At 40.4% G+C, this 19,464-nt stretch overlaps 2 protein-coding genes and 1 long non-coding RNA gene across 10 annotated transcripts in view; 2 read left to right on the forward strand and 1 right to left on the reverse strand.

Moving 5' to 3' along the window:
* srpx (sushi-repeat containing protein X-linked) overlaps nt 1–12,481 on the forward strand; it is a 27,677-nt gene extending 15,196 nt beyond the window's left edge. For all 4 annotated transcript variants that reach the window (XM_051958625.1, XM_022202759.2, XM_051958624.1 and 1 more), the window contains 8 exons: nt 1,694–1,882; nt 3,667–3,843; nt 4,886–5,012; nt 5,147–5,268; nt 7,261–7,440; nt 8,213–8,346; nt 11,587–11,708; nt 11,788–12,481. In XM_051958625.1, the coding sequence (XP_051814585.1) occupies nt 1,694–1,882; nt 3,667–3,843; nt 4,886–5,012; nt 5,147–5,268; nt 7,261–7,440; nt 8,213–8,346; nt 11,587–11,708; nt 11,788–11,971 (1,235 nt within the window). In that variant the 3' untranslated portion in view covers nt 11,972–12,481. The remainder of the gene's footprint in view (nt 1–1,693; nt 1,883–3,666; nt 3,844–4,885; nt 5,013–5,146; nt 5,269–7,260; nt 7,441–8,212; nt 8,347–11,586; nt 11,709–11,787) is intronic.
* A 1,420-nt stretch (nt 12,482–13,901) lies between these two features.
* Nucleotides 13,902–16,800, reverse strand: LOC127537023 (uncharacterized). Its single transcript, XR_007946318.1, has 2 exons — nt 16,709–16,800; nt 13,902–14,570 (listed from the first exon to the last, which is right to left on the reverse strand). It is a non-coding gene; the product is annotated as an uncharacterized LOC127537023 (long non-coding RNA).
* Nucleotides 16,787–19,464, forward strand: part of sytl5 (synaptotagmin-like 5) — a 47,414-nt gene continuing 44,736 nt past the window's right edge. For all 5 annotated transcript variants that reach the window (XM_022202760.2, XM_051958622.1, XM_022202762.2 and 2 more), the window contains exon 1: nt 16,787–16,910. The gene's annotated coding sequence lies outside the window, so the exon portion shown is untranslated. The remainder of the gene's footprint in view (nt 16,911–19,464) is intronic.

The raw sequence follows: 19,464 nt of genomic DNA on the forward strand, positions 1-19,464 counted from the left end.
GTTGTCAAATGATCGAAGGGTCGGCGGTTCGATTCCCGCTCTGTCCTAGTCATGTGCTGTTGTGTCCTTGGGCAAGACACTTAACCCACCTTGCCTTCAGTGCTGCTCTCACACTGGTGTATGAATGTTGGTGGTGGTCTGAGGGGCCGTAGGCGTGGATTGGCAGCCACGCTTCTGTCCGCCCCAGAGTGAGAATGTGTGAGTGTATGGTTGAATGGAAGCAATTGTTGTTTGAGCACTTTGAGTACTCTGATGAGTAGTAAAGCGCTATATAAGAGCAAGTCCATTCATGTTGATCTGTCAAATTTCATCCATTCATGTATATTTTAATATTTTACAGACAGGCAAACATAATAATAGATTTGGACATTCTTTGGGAATGAAACTTAAGTTAACTGAATAATTATTTCAGGGCTGCTGGATTAGAACCAGAAAACTGAATTTTTGTATTTTGCCTTGTCTTTAAAAAGTCATAATTGAACAAAGTTCAGCCAGTTTTGCAGACTGACTCAGTTACGTCAAAGTAGCTTCCAGCATTAAATTCAGAGTCAGTTAGACACGGAACATTATTATCGAGGCCAAACCAAACTCTGCCCTCGTGTAAAAGCTCAAATGTAGTATTATTTTCTTTTACTCGGCGGCTGTGGAAACTTTGCACACAGAGAGAGAGAGGGAGCTGTGTAATGAATACTCATTTTTATTCCAACTGGAAATCAGCCTAAGCTTGTGTGTATCTTCCTCTCCAAGTGTGTGCATCCGAGTGTTCATCCTGAGCCAGCAGGAAATAAACTGCAGATTCTGATTTCCCTGAATTGGAATGAGAACCTCGGGGCCCCTGAAACTTGGCATCAGACAAGGAATATTTAGACAAGCATTGTAGAGATGGGCAGCAATCCAGGAAGCCAGATGTGAACCAACATTTGACAGGTCAAAAGGACTAGTTTGACATTTTCTGGAATTATGCTTTTCTGCTTTTTTGCTCAGAGTTTGATTAGAAATCTGATATCGTTTTCATCTTTTGCGATCAATTTGAAGCTACTGCCAGCAATCTATCTGCAGAGGTTACCTTTGGACAGCTGCCTGTTTATCCCTGTTTTCTGTATTCAGGGTCAGTTAGTCGAACTGTCCGGAGCTTCATACTGAAACGTACACCGTCAGTCGTCGCTTTTCATTTTACAAAGAAGGCAGAACCATGCATTTTCTGAAATGTCAAGCTGTTTTTTATTAGGACACCATTATTCTCATCTAAAACGGGTCTTTCTGTGGTAAAGCTGAGAAAGGAAATGGAATTGGATCCAGGGGACAGTAAACAGAGATGATAACCAATCACTAGTGTGACAACTGTCAGTTTCACTCTCAAGACAGACTTTTATCTGTGATGACTTTCACACTCTGTAGCACTCCTACACATCATTATCTGTCTCCTCCTCAAGTGTACCTATCTTCTTTTCCTCCCGAGACACTATTGGAAAGTCGCAGATAAGGTAATGAGAAATCCACCCTATCTGCCTGCACTCCAGGTGATGGGTGGCTTTTATATTTTCACACTAATAAAGTCTTTCTAGCCTTCTGTAGTCTTCAGGTAAGTGGTTTTATTCAGCCTTTACTACTCCAAAACCACCGTAAAGTATATGAACTTACACCGAAGCTGAAAATTAAAAGGTCAGTGCCGTTCTCTTGTCTCGGTTTTCAGGAACGCCGTGGTGCGCACCCATTAAGCTGAAACATGGTGACGTGAGCTGCCGTACGCCCAGAGGAGACCACCACAGGAACGTGATGGGGACTCGCTGTAAAATCCGCTGTAAGCAGGGATACGAATCCCACAGCTCAGAGGTGGTGTGTATGGCGAGCAAGCACTGGTCCTCTAACTACGCCTGCCGACGTGAGAACCAACGTCCACCTGAACACACCTCAAATCTCTCTGTTCAAATGCAACTGTATGTTAACAAACACGCTGAAGTCAGAGGCCTGAAGACGAGCGATTCTTTTGTTGGCTTCATGTCTGAGTGAGCACCCTGGGCACTTTCCTAAAGTCACAACGACAGGTTTACTAGATGTGAACACATTAATCCTCATCAGGGTGATGGGGGAGCTGATGTCTAACCCAGCTGACACCTGGACAGGTAACAGTCTGTCACAGGGCTACACATAGAGACAAAAAATCACACTCACATTCACACTTAGGAACAGTTTAGAATCACCAATTAACCTCAGCATGTTTGTGGACTGTGGGAGGAAGGCAGATGTGAACCAACATTTTTTTTTTTTAACACAGCATCAGACTAAACATCAGTAGTCTCACTGATGCATGAACAAGCCCAAGATGGCGAAATACTGCCTGTCAGATCTCATGCATGCAGCAGATATTGCATTATGTTAGTATTTTGTTATATTTGTATCAGGGCTCATTCCATCACTATAGAGTGTACGTCTGAATAAAGCCATAAAGAACATTAACCTTTGTCTGAACATTAGAATACCATCACCTCAAGAGATCAAACCAGCAGGGTTACGTCTGAACAGGGCGTCAGACTGGATATAAACTTTGACATAGTGAGACCGGTCAGCAAGTTTGTAGCTCAGAGTTGCAGCTTGTGGTTGGTACAATCTTTTCTTTCTGTTTGGAGCCAGCTCCCTCCATATAAAGCAGTGTGGCAGATTTTCCATCACGCTGTGGAAACACACCTCAGGCTGTCAATCAGCGGATGATGACTATCACCACCATCATCCAGTCTCATTAACGGAGCAACAGTTAACACAATGGGACACCAAAACACTTAAAAGGAGGTGAAAAGTTGATGCTCTATGAACAAGATTTAATTGGATCTAGCCTCCAGGGGCCTCCTTCTGTTTTAACGTACTTCCACAATGACCTGAGCATAAAGCCGAGGTAGTTCCTTCCTGAGTTACTACCTATTAATTACTACTTATAATTCATTCTTAATCCTCATTTTCCTCAGCTTTGAACCTCATCGCACTGTCTTCATCAGGAGACGTATTTATACGTTTTTTTTATGGCATCAGAATGCAACATTTTAATTAGATAAAGCTGTCTGTGGCTGATGTTCAGGACTTTTAAAAGAGAGTTACTCTCTCTATACAACACATTTTGCAAATAATTACATGGATCTATTACTTTCCCTCAAAGCCTGGACTTGGCAGAGTGAAGCCTCCTTGGAAACAGGCCGTAGGACACTAAATTATTCCACAGTAACTCTTACTGCTACCACTGTGGGGGTGGTTTATATAATGTTATTTCTGCTGAGTGAATGGTCACGCAAAAAAAACAGATGTTTCAGAATGACTGAGACAAGATAATTTACTGAATATGGAGCTACCAGGGCACGTTTTCTGTCAATATCTCCTTGATAGCATCCATAGTGTTGCACTGATTGTATGTGCAAAAAGAGACGGAAATAGTGGACGTGACTTTCTGAGAATCGATTTCAGAAAGGTTGTGAAAACTGCAGCAGCAATTCCAAAGCTGGAAATTGTAGGGGGACAAAGATGCTGAAGCTAGCCGACCATCAAACAAGCATTTCTTTTAAAGTATCCTGAAATAAGACCGTGTTTTATCAGTAACTAACTTCAGCAGAACTTTATGACGTGCATCTGAGCATTTTCAACCCAAACATTGCATTAACACTAGTCGTTGTCTGCTGACAGAGAGCCGTTGTCCCAAGCTGGACATGCCCGTGAACGGCGGCTACAAGTGTTCGGACGGCTCCTACTTTAACTCCCGCTGCGAGTTCTTCTGCTCCCCTGGATTCAGTCTGAAGGGCCAGAAGACAGCAACCTGCCAGCACACCTCAGTGTGGAGTGCCGGAGTCCCCACCTGTGTTGGTACGACTGTTTGTGTTGTTGTTTTGTCTCCCATAGAGGACTGGAGCCTGCAGGCTACTAATAAGTAATTACTAGCTTTAGGCACAATGTCAGCTCCTGCTAGTCTACAATAAAGCATGTTCCTGATACTACAAGCTTTTATGATTGATGTTTGGTAAAAACAGGCCTCAAGAAATATTATACACACACATACACCAGTACTCTGTGGTTTGCTGAAAATGATGTTTTTCTCTTCTCAGTCTGAGCTGAAAATAACATGAAAAGCTGAGACATAGAACCTGCACTTTGATGTTCTCATAAACCGTAGTCTCATCCAGCAGAGAATCACAGGGTTTCTGTAGTTACAGACTCATTCAGTCGTCACTGCCAGCACATCCTCCCCGAGCTTTATGTGAAATGACTCCATCTGTTTCTAAGAGGACTCACTGAATTCAGTCGTTTCCTCAGAGATGATTCACCGTACTTTTTATATCACCTTAAAAGAATGCTGGACATCTGATTCTTTGATTGTCTGTCAGTGTTTCGGTCTCTGCCTTGTTGTTCATGTCCAGGTCTTATTGGTTACGCTGTTCCACAGGTTTGAAGTGTCAAACTTTAGCTGCTGACAAAATGACTTTTAGCTTCTTGAAGCTCAGTCTAACGGTGAGCTGTCATCATCTTAGCAGCGCCTGACTCCACCAAAGCTCAGCAAAGAGCTAATACAAACACACAAAGGTCCTATTTTGCTTAACTTTAATGCAATTTAAAGAGTATACTTGTATAAAAATCCACCCCCGTATGGCTGTAATGAGCTGTGTCTTGTACCAGACTGTAATCATGTTCATTCCTGCTGTAAAGTTCGACATTTTAAACAGGGGTCTGTTAGGATTGACTGTATATACAGTCTATGTACAGTCTACGGTCCAGAACATAGACTCAAGCGGTCATTAGAAGAACTGCAGTTTTTGGTGTTTCCACACGGGTTTTATTTTTCAGCTTCAGGTTGCAGCTTGGTTTGTTCTTCCTTTATTAAAATGTAAAACTTTTTTTTCCCTCTCTGTAGACTTGGATCCTCCAAAAATCAAGTGCCCTACTCTGAAGGATAAGTGGGCAGAGCCGAGAAAGCTGACGGCCAGGGTGACCTGGGACACACCGGAGGGTGTCGACACAGCAGACGGCATCCTCACAGAGTCAGTCTGATCTCTGAGCCCTTTTATGCTCATATCCTGTCACTTCACCCTCAGTCTGTTCTAGTCTTGTTCAGTATTTCACTATGAAAGGGGAGATAACAATGAAAGATTAAAAGTGTGGATGTCTTTTGCAGTGTTATCCTGAAAGGAAAACCTTCAAAGTCTGACTTCCCAGAGGGGCTCCATAAGATGTCGTATACGGTGTTCGACCGAGCCGGGAACAAAGGATCCTGTCGCTTCACTGTCAGAGTGAGAGGTGAGTCTCTAAAGCACTGAAAGAGATTCTGATCATTCATGAGGAGCAGGATTCTTGGTCACACTTGATATTATGAGGTTGTTTCCAAGATGCCTCATAAATTTATTTTAAAAATGAAGACTCTATTGTTGCACTTTTATAAATACATACAAAATAGTAATAGTCAGTCCCAGCTGAATTATATAACCCTTTTCTAACAAATCAAATGCAGTTCAAAGTGTTTTACAAGTGACTGACAAAATGAAGGATAGTGAAATAGATTTAGAAACCAATACAAAGACGTAAGAATTTTATCAGACAAGATTGGTACTTGAGATATTAAATCAATAAATGAAAGGTAATACAAAGTAATTGGACTTATTAACAAATAATAAGATAACAAGGAAAGTAAATTAGGATGATAACACATAAACACAAAAACCATTAAAAAATAAAACACTACATAAAAATGCACAAAACAAAAATGACTTGTGTATCTCTTATTCATTGCACATCAGAAAGTTCACTGGACAGGAAAAAATAGCAGTTATTTGGATGTAAAATCCAGATCTATGAGTCTATTGATTCAGCTGACCTTCAGTGGAAACTAAAGGTTTCTGAGAATAAATTATATAAAATGATATGACATTGCATTTATAAAAAACATTTCTGTAGTAACGTCACATTTACTTGGGATTTAAAAGGCCAGTTTCCGTCATGGAAACTCAGTTTTTTTTTCTTTTTGCATGAAGCAGCACTGGATTTTCTGAACTGATTTCTATTAGAACCTGATGGAGGTTATGATTAACCTGATGGTCTGATCCTCCACAGATCAGATGCTCACAGTTCAGAGTTTTTAGGACAATTTGGGACATTTGCCATTTGGACAATTATCCAAAAGTGAAGCGGATTCATGGAAAACAAATCCATGTACCACCACCCGGTTAGGCGTTTTTTTTCTTCTTCATGTGCTACAGTTAGCAGGAAACGATGGCCTCTGAACCCAACATCCAGCAGATACTGGACTGCGTGTTCATGTGAGATCTTCTGGTTGCTTTTTTAACTTTCAAATGAGGCCTTGTAAACCCATTCTGATGAATTTGGTCTGTCTGCCACTAAATTACAGCAATAATAGCTGGAGTCTGTCAGCTGAAGGACGGTCTCCTTTCTTTTTGTTGCTCATTGAAGCAAAGAAAAAAATGTTTTTATAGCAAAGCAAAAGAACAAATATCAGCAAGGGATCGGATACTCTGCTGTCGTTCTTCACTGATGCACACGTTTTATTCACAAGTGATGTTGAAAACTTAAATAACTGATGGCTGATTTCCATTTATCTGCTTCAGTTTTTGGTGTCTGTTTTATTGTCACGCTGTCACGACTTACTGAGACACATAAACTGAATCATAAGTAATACTGGACAGATACAAGTAATACAATTTTCTGAAGCCTGTAGATGAAACCAGGAAGCTTTTGTTTTTTGTATACAGTCAGAGTTTACAGACACAGATCGCAGCTTATTGCAGATATTAAATATTAGTAATCTCATGACTTGAAATCTCGATTAAAACCCAAAATCTTACTTTAAAAACATTTTACAGTAATATTACAAATTCATTACTAAATGTGCAAAATTTAAAGCTGAAAATTGTATAAAGACACCCTGAGTTAGTTATTAATAGGACTTTAACTCTCAACAGGTCACGTTAACTTTTAGAGTTGTATGAGTTCAGTTTGATCACATTTTACTGGCCGTGCTGAAAACACAAGCAGACAAACCCTAAACTGGCATCATATTTTGACTCGGATGTTTTTAAATCTTGATTAATGCCTTGTTTTCAACCATAAGATTTGGCAGACGATAAACCTCTTATATAAGTTGTCAAACCTCAGCACTCAAAATGAGAAGCTGAAGGGAAAAAATGTCAGTCTTGCTGGTTAAATGTTTTATTTCTTAAATGAGATCTGTTGAAAAACCAGTTCATTTGTGTTTCCGTGTCTCCTGTGTTTTGTCAGTTCGCCGCTGCAGCCCGCTGTTTCCTCCAGACAACGGTTATATGAAGTGTGACGCCGACAAAGACAACTACGGTGCTTCCTGTGAATTCAAATGTACGGGAGGCTTCGAGCTGCAGGGCAGCGCTGCCAGAGTGTGTCAGTACGGACTCACCTGGTCCGGTTCAGACACGACCTGTGCACGTATGTACGGCATGTAGACCTACACGCATCACCTTCTAACTTCACAAACACAACAAACTTTTACTGTAAGCTCAGTATTTATTCACACTACCAGTCAAAAGTTTGGACACACCTTCTCATTCAGTTCTTTCTATTTTTTTCTATTATTTTCTACATTGCAACATTATATTACATTGCATTAAGATCAACGCTTTTTTGTTTACTACATAATTCCATATGTATTTTTTTTATAGTTTTGACATTTTCAGTGCTAATCTACATTGTAGAAAACAATTAAATAAAAACCATAGAAAGAGAAGGTGTGCCCAAACTTTTGACTGGTGGCATTTTTCTAGCCCCATCAGTCAGTAAATTAGAGTGTAAATCAGTGTATCTGTCCAAGTACAGAACCATTAAATGGTTTTTATGAGGCTTTGTGCTTTCAAGCAAGGATTTAGAACATTCAATTCTTTTCAGAATACAACAGCAGAATTGTCCCCCAGCCAGTGTTGAGGGATCATTTATATCATTTCAATAATTACGTGTTGGTGCCGGTCAGTTGAGGCATGTTTATCTCATGTGAGAAACTCAGTGGAGGAGAATATGGCAGCCTCTGCTTCCCATCGATTAGAAAAATCGATTCTGGCCACCTCTCTGTCTGTCAGACAGGAAGAAGTGAGTTGCAGCTCACGTCCAGTCCGTTTTTTATTCATTTACTGAGCCACAATCTAATTATACCGTGTTGTTCTGTGCGTCATATCTCGCCTTAATTGTACATTCAACGTCTTCACAGCCATGAACATTAATGTGGGCGTGCGCTCAGCTGCCGCGCTGCTGGACCAGTTCTACGAGAAGCGACGGCTCCTCATTATCTCAGCACCAACTGCCGCCAATCACAATTACCGCTTCCAGATGACTAACTTACAGGTGAGGCATGACTCAGAGAGAGAACATGAGCTGGATGTGGATGGACTGAGATGCAGTGATGAGCAGGATGAAGTGATGGAAGTGATCTGTGTCCATTCTGATGCTGCTCACAAAGAGAAACATGGTCTGTTTGGTTCTCTTTCTCGCTTTGCTGCCTATGTGGGACAAAGCCAGATAACAGGAGAAAGGGTGTCGTAGTGACAAAGAGAAAATGCCACGGTGGTGAATAAATGATGGTGACACTGGCTGTGATAAGGCTATTCTGGGGTGGATGTTTCCCAGCTTGTCAGAAACCATGAAGTCAGACCTGCCTTTAAGCGCCTGACCTTTCAAAGTGACAAACTTATCAAACCAGCGTCGGTTTGTGAACAATCTGAGTGATCCACGTGTTTGGTTATCATAAGTTATTTAGAAAACTTTACTACATTTTTCAAACCACCTTAAAATGAGGACTTGCAGTGAGATCAAGAAACTTGAACTGTTGTCAGAAAAAGAAGAAATTATATCTTAATCTGGGAAACTATAATCATCCTTTACAATATAAAAACTGCAATATGATTACAAGTAAGACAACAAGACAAGCACTTTCAAGCATTTTTTACATCAGACTAACTGTCAATACATTCACAATAGTAGTATAGTTGTATAGTAGTTTGAAATAAAGTTCCTGTAGTGGCAGCGGAAGAAAATCTTTAAAATTTTGGACACAGCTTCTAAGAGTACTGTCTTAAAATGGGGATATTTTTTATTCTGAGCACACAGCGGATGCTGATATTTTCCTTTGGACTCAATAAAGTCTGTTTGTTTAATTCTTTCTATTCTGTGTGCCAAACGTGCCTGGTCAAACAGCACAGACTGCTGCTGTAGCTGTGAATTAATGATTCTCAGCCGGGGTATTTGCGCCCCAGTGAGGGCCTGCTGAAGAACCGTGCAGCAGCTTCGCTAATTTGAAAAAACAGAAATCATGATTTCTTATGAATAAATATCCACATATTTGCATTTAGAAGGGAAATAAGCTCAGAAGGAGGATGAAACATCATAAACTAGTGCATAAACTCTCTGAAGCCCAGAACCTGCCAGAGGTCTTGAAAGCATGTTGTCTTATAAAAAAGAACATTTCCGGCTTTTATCACAGCAATAAACTATAAAACAGAAAGAACCATCGAATTTTCAATTTTCCTTAAGATCTAGAAAACTTAACCATATCTAAGCATAAAATTATGATATTTCATTCAAATCATTTTATTCTACTCAGCTCATTTAAATATTTTCCAAAAAGTTGGTTCGTGATTTAGCTGGAACCAACAGTCACAGGGAATTTTTGCCTGAACTAGGCTGAGCCGTAGGCAGCTGTGAGGCGAGTATGAAAACAAACAGTAAAATACATCCAGCATGTTGGCACCTCTGGACACTTGGGAAGATGAAGTGCATGTGGATCCCATGTTTTTCCCCCAATTCCGCAAAAATTATTGATCAAAGAAATTCAACTTTTTCCCTTCCAAGTTTGTTCTGTACTTTACGGAGAACTTTACAGTGAAAAATGAGCCCATGCTGAGTACAGGAGCAACCCCAGACATACAGTATGTCCTGTAAGAAGAGATGCTGGAACAATACACTCTTGTATATAATTATTGCTATTAAAAAAGGTTCAGTTTCTGATCCTTCAGTCAGTATTAGTTCATGTGATGCAGCTGCAGGAGGACAGCAAACTACCGTTCATCATATATGTTATGGATTCTTTATTGGACACCATCTCAGCTCTCAGAGCAGAGAGCTGACACACACAGATGATGTGACGTGTAATAACACCAACCCCGAGGCCCCATACAATGTTTTATATTACAAATATTCTGCAACAGAAAAAATAAACTTCCCACAAAAGGGTTGTTTGCTGGAGTGTTTCTACACTCACAGGTGTTGTGTCACCACAGTGGAGAAATAAACTACAACAAGTAGGCTTAAATGTGACGGATGATGGATGGATGGATGGATGATGGATGGATGATGGATGAATGATGGATGGATGGATGGATGAATGATGGATGGATGGATGGATGAATGATGAATGATGGATGGATGAATGATGGATGGATGGATGGATGAATGATGAATGATGGATGGATGAATGATGAATGATGGATGGATGAATGATGAATGATGGATGGATGATGGATGAATGAATGAATGATGGATTGATGGATGGATGGATGGATGGATGGATGATGGATGGATGGATGGATGAATGATGGATGATGGATGGATGGATGATGGATGGATGGATGGATGAATGATGGATGATGGATGGATGGATGAATGATGGATTGATGGATGGATGGATGATGGATGGTTGGATGAATGAATGATGGATTGATGGATGGATGATGGATGGATGGATGAATGATGGATGAATGGATGGATGGATGAAGGATGGATGGATGATGGATGGATGGATGGATGATGGATAGATGAATGATGGATGGATGGATGGATGATGGATGGATGAATGATGGATGGATGGATGGATGGATGAATGATGGATGGATGAATGATGGATGGATGAAGGATGGATGGATGATGGATGGATGAATGATGGATGATGGATGGATGGATGAATGATGGATGGATGAATGGATGGATGGATGAAGGATGGATGGATGATGGATGGATGGATGGATGATGGATAGATGAATGATGAATGGATGGATGGATGATGGATGGATGGATGAATGATGGATGGATGGATGGATGGATGAATGATGGATGGATGTCTTCAAACCATACAGCTGCAGAATCACCACACTATTTTTGTTTTTATTATATTTATTTTGTTATTATTTTTGTGTTTTTATTAGTAATATTATTATTTGCATTTTTATTATATGATTTTATTATTATTGTTATATTTATTATTGCAGTTTTTTCATTGTTATATTATTATTTTATTTTCATTATTATTGTGAAGGGTTTAGTTCAGATATTTCTTTGTTTCATGTGTTCATATTTTAGCTGATCACAGATGAAAACAGTTAAAAAAGTAAACACCACTAAAGGAGCACCTTTTTGAATGGAGGTGAACCGGTACTAATGTTGAGCGTGATGTTTGCTGCAGCTCTGGTGGTTCAGTAGATGTGTGTCTGAGCTGTGTCCAGGTTAGTATTAGTTAGTCTAGTTAAGCAGTCTCCACTGGAATCGATAATGCAGCTGTAAAACTCGCATCTCTGTCTCTGTGTTGTGGGACAGCATGCTCAGTGTGGTCTGGACCTGAGACACGTCACCGTCATCGAGCTGGTTGGGACTTACCCGGCACAAGTCGGCCGAATCCGTCACAGACTGCTGACTCCGGCGCTGGCCCTGCAGCTCAGGTACTAAAAATCACACACAGGCACACACCATAACACACACATCTGAGGAACTTCAGTAACTGGTGTGACTTCTCTCTAGGATTCTGCTCCGGATTCCCCAGAGGTCTTTCCAAATGGTGCTGGTAGACAAGCAGGGCATTGACAAGCAGCGCTACCCGTTCCCCATCACAGCGGCTGAATTATTCACCACCATCGACACCTTCCCCCTCCGTAAGGACGAGATGCTGCTGCAGCAGGAGGCGGGTCAGAGCTGTCAATCATAAAACACACACAGCACTCTGATCCTCTTCCTCCTTCGTCACCGCAGACAGAAAGTTGATCTGCAGCTTCCAGCCACATCACACACTCCTACCTGAACTCACTACGTCCTGTTTCCTTTGTGTGTGTGTGTGTGTGTGTGTGTGTGTGTGTGTGTGTGTGTGTGTGTGTGTGTGTGTGTGTGTGTGTGTGTGTGTGTGTGTGTGTGTGTGTGTGTGTGCGCGTCATCAAAGGTTGGATGTCTGTCGTGGTGCTGATCTGAGGCTGATCTACATTAAATGGATCACTCACTACATTACAATCATATTGATTCCTGTGTCTTGTCTCTCTGTTTTATTGTTATTGTTATTATTATTTCCAAAGCAGAAATATGTTTTACTATTTTGTACAAGAAAAAGTCTTTTTACTGTATGAACTGTAAGACTTTCTAAACCTGTCTTATTTTGATGCCTCTGTTCATGATGAACTCTGTGTCTGTACAGCCATGAAAACACTGATTAAAGGCGCTGAGTGTGGAGGATGAGCTCTTCTATGTGTCAGATCATCTGAGGCAAGAAAAAACAGAAACTAAAGAAGTAAACAGAAAATAATCTTCTTATCAAGTCAGAAATACTAATAAAATTAAAAAATATATTCTTGCAGTGATTAAAATTCAACCTCTTTCCTAGAATGAAGTGTTCTTCATGGTAATGAGTCTGTTTGTTTTGCTTCAGAAGGGACAAATAGAAATAAAGAAGCTGCAGAAATAGAGTTTTAGACCTGGCTCTGTGGATGTTTATCAGTTCATCACTTTGGTTTAGATTTAACGGTCTTCATGTGACGGTGTATTTTCTGTTGGCATTTCCTTCCTGCTTCTGTGCAGCTTTTTGTCCATTTTCAGGTTTTGCTCTCAGGCAGGGCAGGTGAATTAGAGCTTGAGGTGTGATGGTGGAACATCAGTCTCTGCATGTTGTACTATTTGTAACCGAGAGGGTGAGTAGGAAGCACTGTGATCTTTTTCAATAGGCGGTTATACAGAACCTTGTAAAGATATGACGATATTTCCCTCTACACAATCAACAGCCAGGACACAGAATTCAACAATCCTGCTTTCTGTCTGAACACTCTCTCTTTACATGGCTCTCAGGATCTAATTGTTGGGTTTGATACAGTGGCGGATCTTCAATGGGGGCACGGAGGGGCAGTGGTCCCCCTGTGATCTGATTGGCCACCCCGTGTGCCCCCCCAAAATTTTCGTTGGAAATTTACATTACTGATACTCCGTTTTCAGATGCTCCTGAACGCTACTTCATTGTCTGAATGCACCAATAAGTTAGTTTGATCTTTTGATTGTGTTTTGTTTGGATTTGAAGAAGCTTTGAAGATGTTTCCTGATGCCAGCTTTGGACCTTTTTGGATGTTTCTTAGTATGTAACTGTCCGTACCTGGTTCTCAGGTACACTGAAACATCATCATCGAGCCTGCATCGGACCAGACTAGTGAGTATACATATGAATCAGTAAGCTAGCTAGCTGAGCAGTCCTGATTAGCAGCTAAATGTAGCATCAAGCTAACGATGTTTGTGTTGTTTCCTGTCAGCAGCTGAAGTGTGTTGTGTTGCTGTAATGTGTTTCATTAAGTTCATAAATCTGTGGCTGGTTGACGTAAATGTAACGTTCAGGAAACCTAAATGTGATTAAAACAGTAACATTAATGTTCTAGTTGTCAGTAATCAGCTTTAATTTGACACTAAAACAGACTCTGATAGTCTTAAATGACATCAGTTTCATGAATTTGCTGAAAATGTTCTCATTTGTTGTTGTGATGTTGCTGCTGATTCATTAAAACCAGATGATCCGTGTTAAAGACACGTTTAGTTCTAGTATCAGAAGTACAAGAAGGAAAATGGAAGTTTAGTTCTGCTACGTCAAAGATTTCAGGAATAAAACAACTAAATGAGTCTTTATGCCTCCAACTTTATTTTACAATAATGAAATAATCACAGATAATAAAAATATAAACAGCGGAGAAAACCTGAGAGAATAATTTCCTGAAAAGTCTGAGAAGGAAAAGCAGCTTTTTCTCCTGAAAGATCAGAATCAGCTCCAACATCTGCATCTGACAGCATCAAGTCAACCAGAGAGAAAAGAAAATGACTTCTTTCTGCTCACATCTGTTCCGCTGCTTACATTCTTCACCTTTACAGTCCACTTTTAGACGTTCAGCAGACAGGTGCTCTGCTGTGGAGTGTGACGATGTCGTCGCTGATGTGGAGACTGAAGTTTCTGTTTCACCCACAGCGAGCTTTAGGACACCCGGGTCAGACTGATGTTTGAAATACTGACCGACAGCTCACATTTAACTGTCTGTAGTTCTGTTTTGATGGATGTTAAATTTTCACTCAAAGCCTCCAGGAGCTGGGTCTTTAAAATAACCGCCGTCTGGTTACAGAGTGAAAGCAGCAGTTCCTCCTTAAGGTCAGAGACTGCAGCATCTGAGGGCCTCTTCAGAAGAAGACGTAGTTGATGAAGATGTTCTGGAGCAGAAAGACCACGACCAAGCAGCCTGGAGATCTGAGGCAGCGTCTCCCTCAGGTGGGTGTCAGCGGTCAGATCTGTGGTAATCCTGTCAAAAAACAAAACAGAAAAAATAATTATATATATAGTATTAGGATCTCAGAATTAATATTCGGATACCACTGTCACAGCCGGATATTCGGATGTTCGGATATTCCGGTCCAGCCCTACAAAACTTCACTTGTCTCTGTCAATTTTAGTGCTAAAGCTCGTCTTATTGCTTCACTGGGACTGAGATGGGTCACTTTAAAGAAAAGAAAAAAAATTTCTCCCTTCATTTTATGTGAAACTTGTTTTTTAGTCATTCATTTGTCCAGCATCTACTAAGCTTTTAGTTTGTTTGTTTTTCTATTTCGTCCTGGGGGGATTCTCAGAATTACTTGTGAATAACTGAAAATTGTAAATTGTCATCTAAATAAATTCACAAAAGTGATGTGAAAGTGATAGTGGGTTTAGGTTTTATACACTGTGAGAAAAAAGAGTCATTAGGTCATTTAAATAAAGTACAATAGGATCATTTTATGGTCACACATTGCACAAAAAGGATAAATTACTATTTGTAAAAAAAAAAACCCACAGCAATCAAAGAAAACAACAGATTCTTGATGAGGACCTTTTTTTTTCTTGTCGTCTTGTTCTTTTTTTGGCTTGTTGTTAGTGTTTTATTTTTTTATTCAAGTCCATGTGTAAATTAATACCTTTTTGTGATTTTAGTAGACATAATGTCAAATGTTTTTTTTTTTGCACATGACTGTATTTTACAAATGGTAGTTTGTTTAACAAAAGGTAGTATTAAGTTACTGTTTATAAAATACAGTTTACAGATAATTTATTATGTGTCAGATCTTTATGTAAACAAAATTTCTTTCCAATATTACAAATATCTGTACAACAATGATATTTGTAGCTAATTTAATACAACACAACCGTCTACATTTATGGACAAACGTCGTAAAAGAAGAAAATAACATTTATCAAAATGCATATTTTTACATTTCAGCCTGTCCTTGTAGAGGTAATGTGTATCCGAATATATTTTTCCTGTAATTTTACTACTTATATTTTTAATTCAGCAAAACAAGTAGAATTAAAAAAAGCAGACAAAAACTGCTGATTGATTTAACATTTTTAAATATATGCATTTTTCTTGTAAAAAATCCTAAAAATCTCTAATATATAAATAAACTGCTGTTCATAAGTTTAGCATCACTTAGAAATGTCCTTTTTTTTTTTTAAAGAAAAGCAGTTTTTTTTCCAATGAAGTTAACATGAAATGAATGATAAATCCAGTGTAGACATAGTTAATGTGGTAAATGACTATTGTAGCTGGGAACAGCTGATTTTTAATGGAATATCTCCATAGAGGTACAGAGCAATAAGTGTTCTAGCTCAGCTGTGTTTGGGCTCACTGATGATGAGAAAACCTTTGTGCAGTTATGTTAGCACATGGATAAAAGAGGGAGTTTTCATGGAAAACATGGAATTATCTGGATGACCCCGAACTTTAGAACGGTAGTTTATCTATGTGTGTGTGTGTGTGTGTGTGTGTGTGTGTGTGTGTGTGTGTGTGTGTGTGTAATTTAAATGCAGTAAAATTGTGTAATTTTATTGTCAAGCATTGCTTAAAAAACTAATGAACATCTGTAAAAACTAAAAATAAATAAATAAAAAAATGATTTACCGTCAGTCCAGTTTTTTAGGGTTAACATGAAAACGGAAACTTTTTTTTCTGTCATTTTACCAGATATTAGCTCTCTCTATTTAAACAAAACATGGAACAGATGTAAAATGTAAAAAAACCCCTGTCTTTTTTAAAATACAGTGTTTGGAGAAACCACAGCACAGATAATCAAGTTATAATGTGGTTAATATTGGGTATAATGTCAGATTTCTCTCTTCCACATCGTTAAATTCTCTCTGCAGTGGATTCGGCAGCTTCACAGGAAGCAGGGAAATCCACAACACAGAAAAATGCACCAGCAGAGACTCCAGGGAGTTTCCTGGAGCCTAACTAAGGTGCAGGTTTGGACGGAATCCTCCTTTAATTGGACCATGAAGCTGCTTTTTACGCAGAAACAATAAGACCGTGAACAAGTGTCGCATTGTCAGAAATAAACCTATTTGTAAGGATTGTAACGCACGCACGCACACACGCACACACACGCATACACATACATGCATACACACCACGCCACGCCCCCTCCTGTCGGGAACACCCTGCTGGCTGTGGATCATCTCTGCCTTCAGACGACGCTCAGACGCACGCCGGTCCTCGGTGCCTGATCTCCGGACTGTGACTCCGCCGGTCCTCGGTGCCTGATCTCCGGACTGTGACTCCGCCGGTCCTCGGTGCCTGATCTCCGGACTGTGACTCCGCCGCCGCCTCCAGGTAAGACTCCACCGCCGCAGGTCGATCCGGCACCGGGACGCCGCCGTGTTTCCTTCTTGGCATGTTCGCTGATGTGTTTTTATTTGCGGGAGGAGGGTCACGTCCGTCCACCATCACAACACCCCACGCACCAGTGGGACCAACACAGCCCACTTTGCAGCTGAAGTTCGGCGCGTTTGGACAGGTGCAATGCAGCAAACAGCTCCTTCTGCTCGACGCTCCGTTCACCTGCAGGTTCATTTGAACAGTGCTGAGAAGATTGCACCATTTAACCTGAGGAAGTGTCTCCTGTGATGTCTGTTTCCGTCTTTGTGCTGAATGGTGACCCTGTGTGGAGCCACCAGGATATCCCAGCAGAGCTCCTCAGGGATCCAGAAAGGAGGTGACAGAGAGCCACAGTGTGGAGATGCTGCTGGATGTCTGTAGGGTCGACTGCTTTTCTGGCACAGTGTACTCTGGATGCACTGATGAAGAAACAGCCTGACCTCATTCCTGCTCCCCAGAGGGCTTTGTATTTTTTGGGTTCAAACTGTGAGATTAAGAAATAAGGAAGCTGCTTTTTGGATGGTGGTGGAACGCTGTCAGCAGGAAGCAGAATACTGAAGCATGCCGGGTTTTAGGCCTGGTAATTTAGTTTGATTCCATCAATTTGGGGTTCAGCTCAGGACTCTTTGATAATGTTCATTTGATTGATGAAATGTCAGAATATAGTGATAGTTTTATCCAACACACCCAGTTTTTACAAAAGAACACCAAAACATTTGAACCTTTGATTAGTTAATCAGCTGCATTTGCTCATAGTTTTGGTCTTAAAGTTGTGGAAAATGACCAAATTTCAGAGATTTACACAGGATTTGTTGGATATTTTGGGAAAATTCAGTGGTTTGTGCTGCTCTTCAAATCAATATACCTCCGTTTTAGGTGAGTTGCGTTTTGATTGTTTCAAGATTCAAGAAGTTTATCATCATAAAGAAAACTAGACAGTTGCACAGTGCAATAGTCCTGTCAATAGTCCTAACCCCTTCTGGACACGGTGTAAAAATGTAAAATTGATTATAATCCTGCATTATTTCGTGAAATCCTCGTGTTTCAAAGCTCAGATTGAGCTCACTAAACCTCCCTCGGCTTAAACCATGCAAGCTTCTCCATGATTAATGTTATTTACTGTAGTTATTTAACTGTTGGTCTGCAGCCAGGTGTAATGTGAAAATAAACTGGACTAATTCAGCTTTCCCAAGCGGCTGTTGGACCTGTCAGCCCAGCTGGCTGCTGGCCAAAGTGGCTACTTACACTGACAAAGTAGCTCCAGATGATGTTCAGCCACGTCGACGTGTTTAAAGCATATTGACATGTTTGTAAATGAAGAGACAGCTGTAGAGTAAAAATGACACTAGGGAGCTCATATATTAGTTTTTTCATTTTGAATCCCTGTGAGTGGAACTATAGCTCATGTTCTGGTGTTGGAGGCAAGAAAAAAGAAATATTTCCCTGATACATTTTCACACCTTTTCTTCCTGAACAGGCCTTTGTTGTGTCAGAAATCCTCACATAGTGTAATTTGTTTTTTAATTTTTATTTCTTTTATTAATTTATTTGAACAGGGACAGTGCACATTAATCAACATTTCTGTAAATGTACCAGTTTTAGCTATAAAGCTAATTTCCAACTGTAGTCCCTGGGCAGATGAAAATGCCAGCACCGTCACCGTGACCATGACGTTTCTCTACATTGGTTCATTTGGCTCCTATGAGCGCCAGATGCAGCTTCTGCTGAGGCTTTTTATCACAGTCGCAGGGAGAATGCCTCCCTAAAGATAATCAAGCCTTTCTACAGCACACACTGGAGGCTAGAGGGGGAACAAACGGGAGCAGAAAGCCGCAGAGAGGCCAGAGAATGCAGGGATTCCCTAATTATCAGAGCTCATCCAGCAGAGCAGAAAGAAGCCACAGGGACTGCAGTCACATAGCATTAGAGACTGCGACTCCAAGATCTGGCAAGACCAAACAGAAGCGTGTGCTTGCGTGTGCACGTGTGGACATACATTTATGCAACCATGCGTTTTTGTGGTGGATATTGCAGGCTGCAGCTCAGTGGACCAGAATGATGCTGTGTCGGAGAAATTTAAAACTTTAACTGCATCTTTGGTCAAAACTGACTCAGGACAGACTTTTTGGTGTCGCAGATAAAAATTCTATGAAAATACCATGAGAGCAGCAGCAACGGCAAAGTATTTATTTATTTGATCAGGGAATATGTAATTAACGTGATAACATCTGATAGAGTGTAGCATTAAGCTAATGTTGAGCTTTTCAGTAAAAGTAGACAAAGAAGACCAACAACAGTACAGACATCATTATAAATTACTCACACACCTACACACCTACACACACACCTACACACCTACACACCTACACACACACACACACACACACACACACACACACACACACACACACACACACACACACACACGCTCCTTCTAGATGTTCATTGGTGGAACATTCTTGTTTTTCTTTCAGCCAATCCTTAGTTTCTGCTGTCAGAGTTGTTAAAT

The sequence above is a fragment of the Acanthochromis polyacanthus genome, chromosome 14, assembly GCF_021347895.1.
Source record: "Acanthochromis polyacanthus isolate Apoly-LR-REF ecotype Palm Island chromosome 14, KAUST_Apoly_ChrSc, whole genome shotgun sequence".
In the NCBI taxonomy this organism is placed as follows: Eukaryota; Metazoa; Chordata; class Actinopteri; family Pomacentridae; genus Acanthochromis; species Acanthochromis polyacanthus.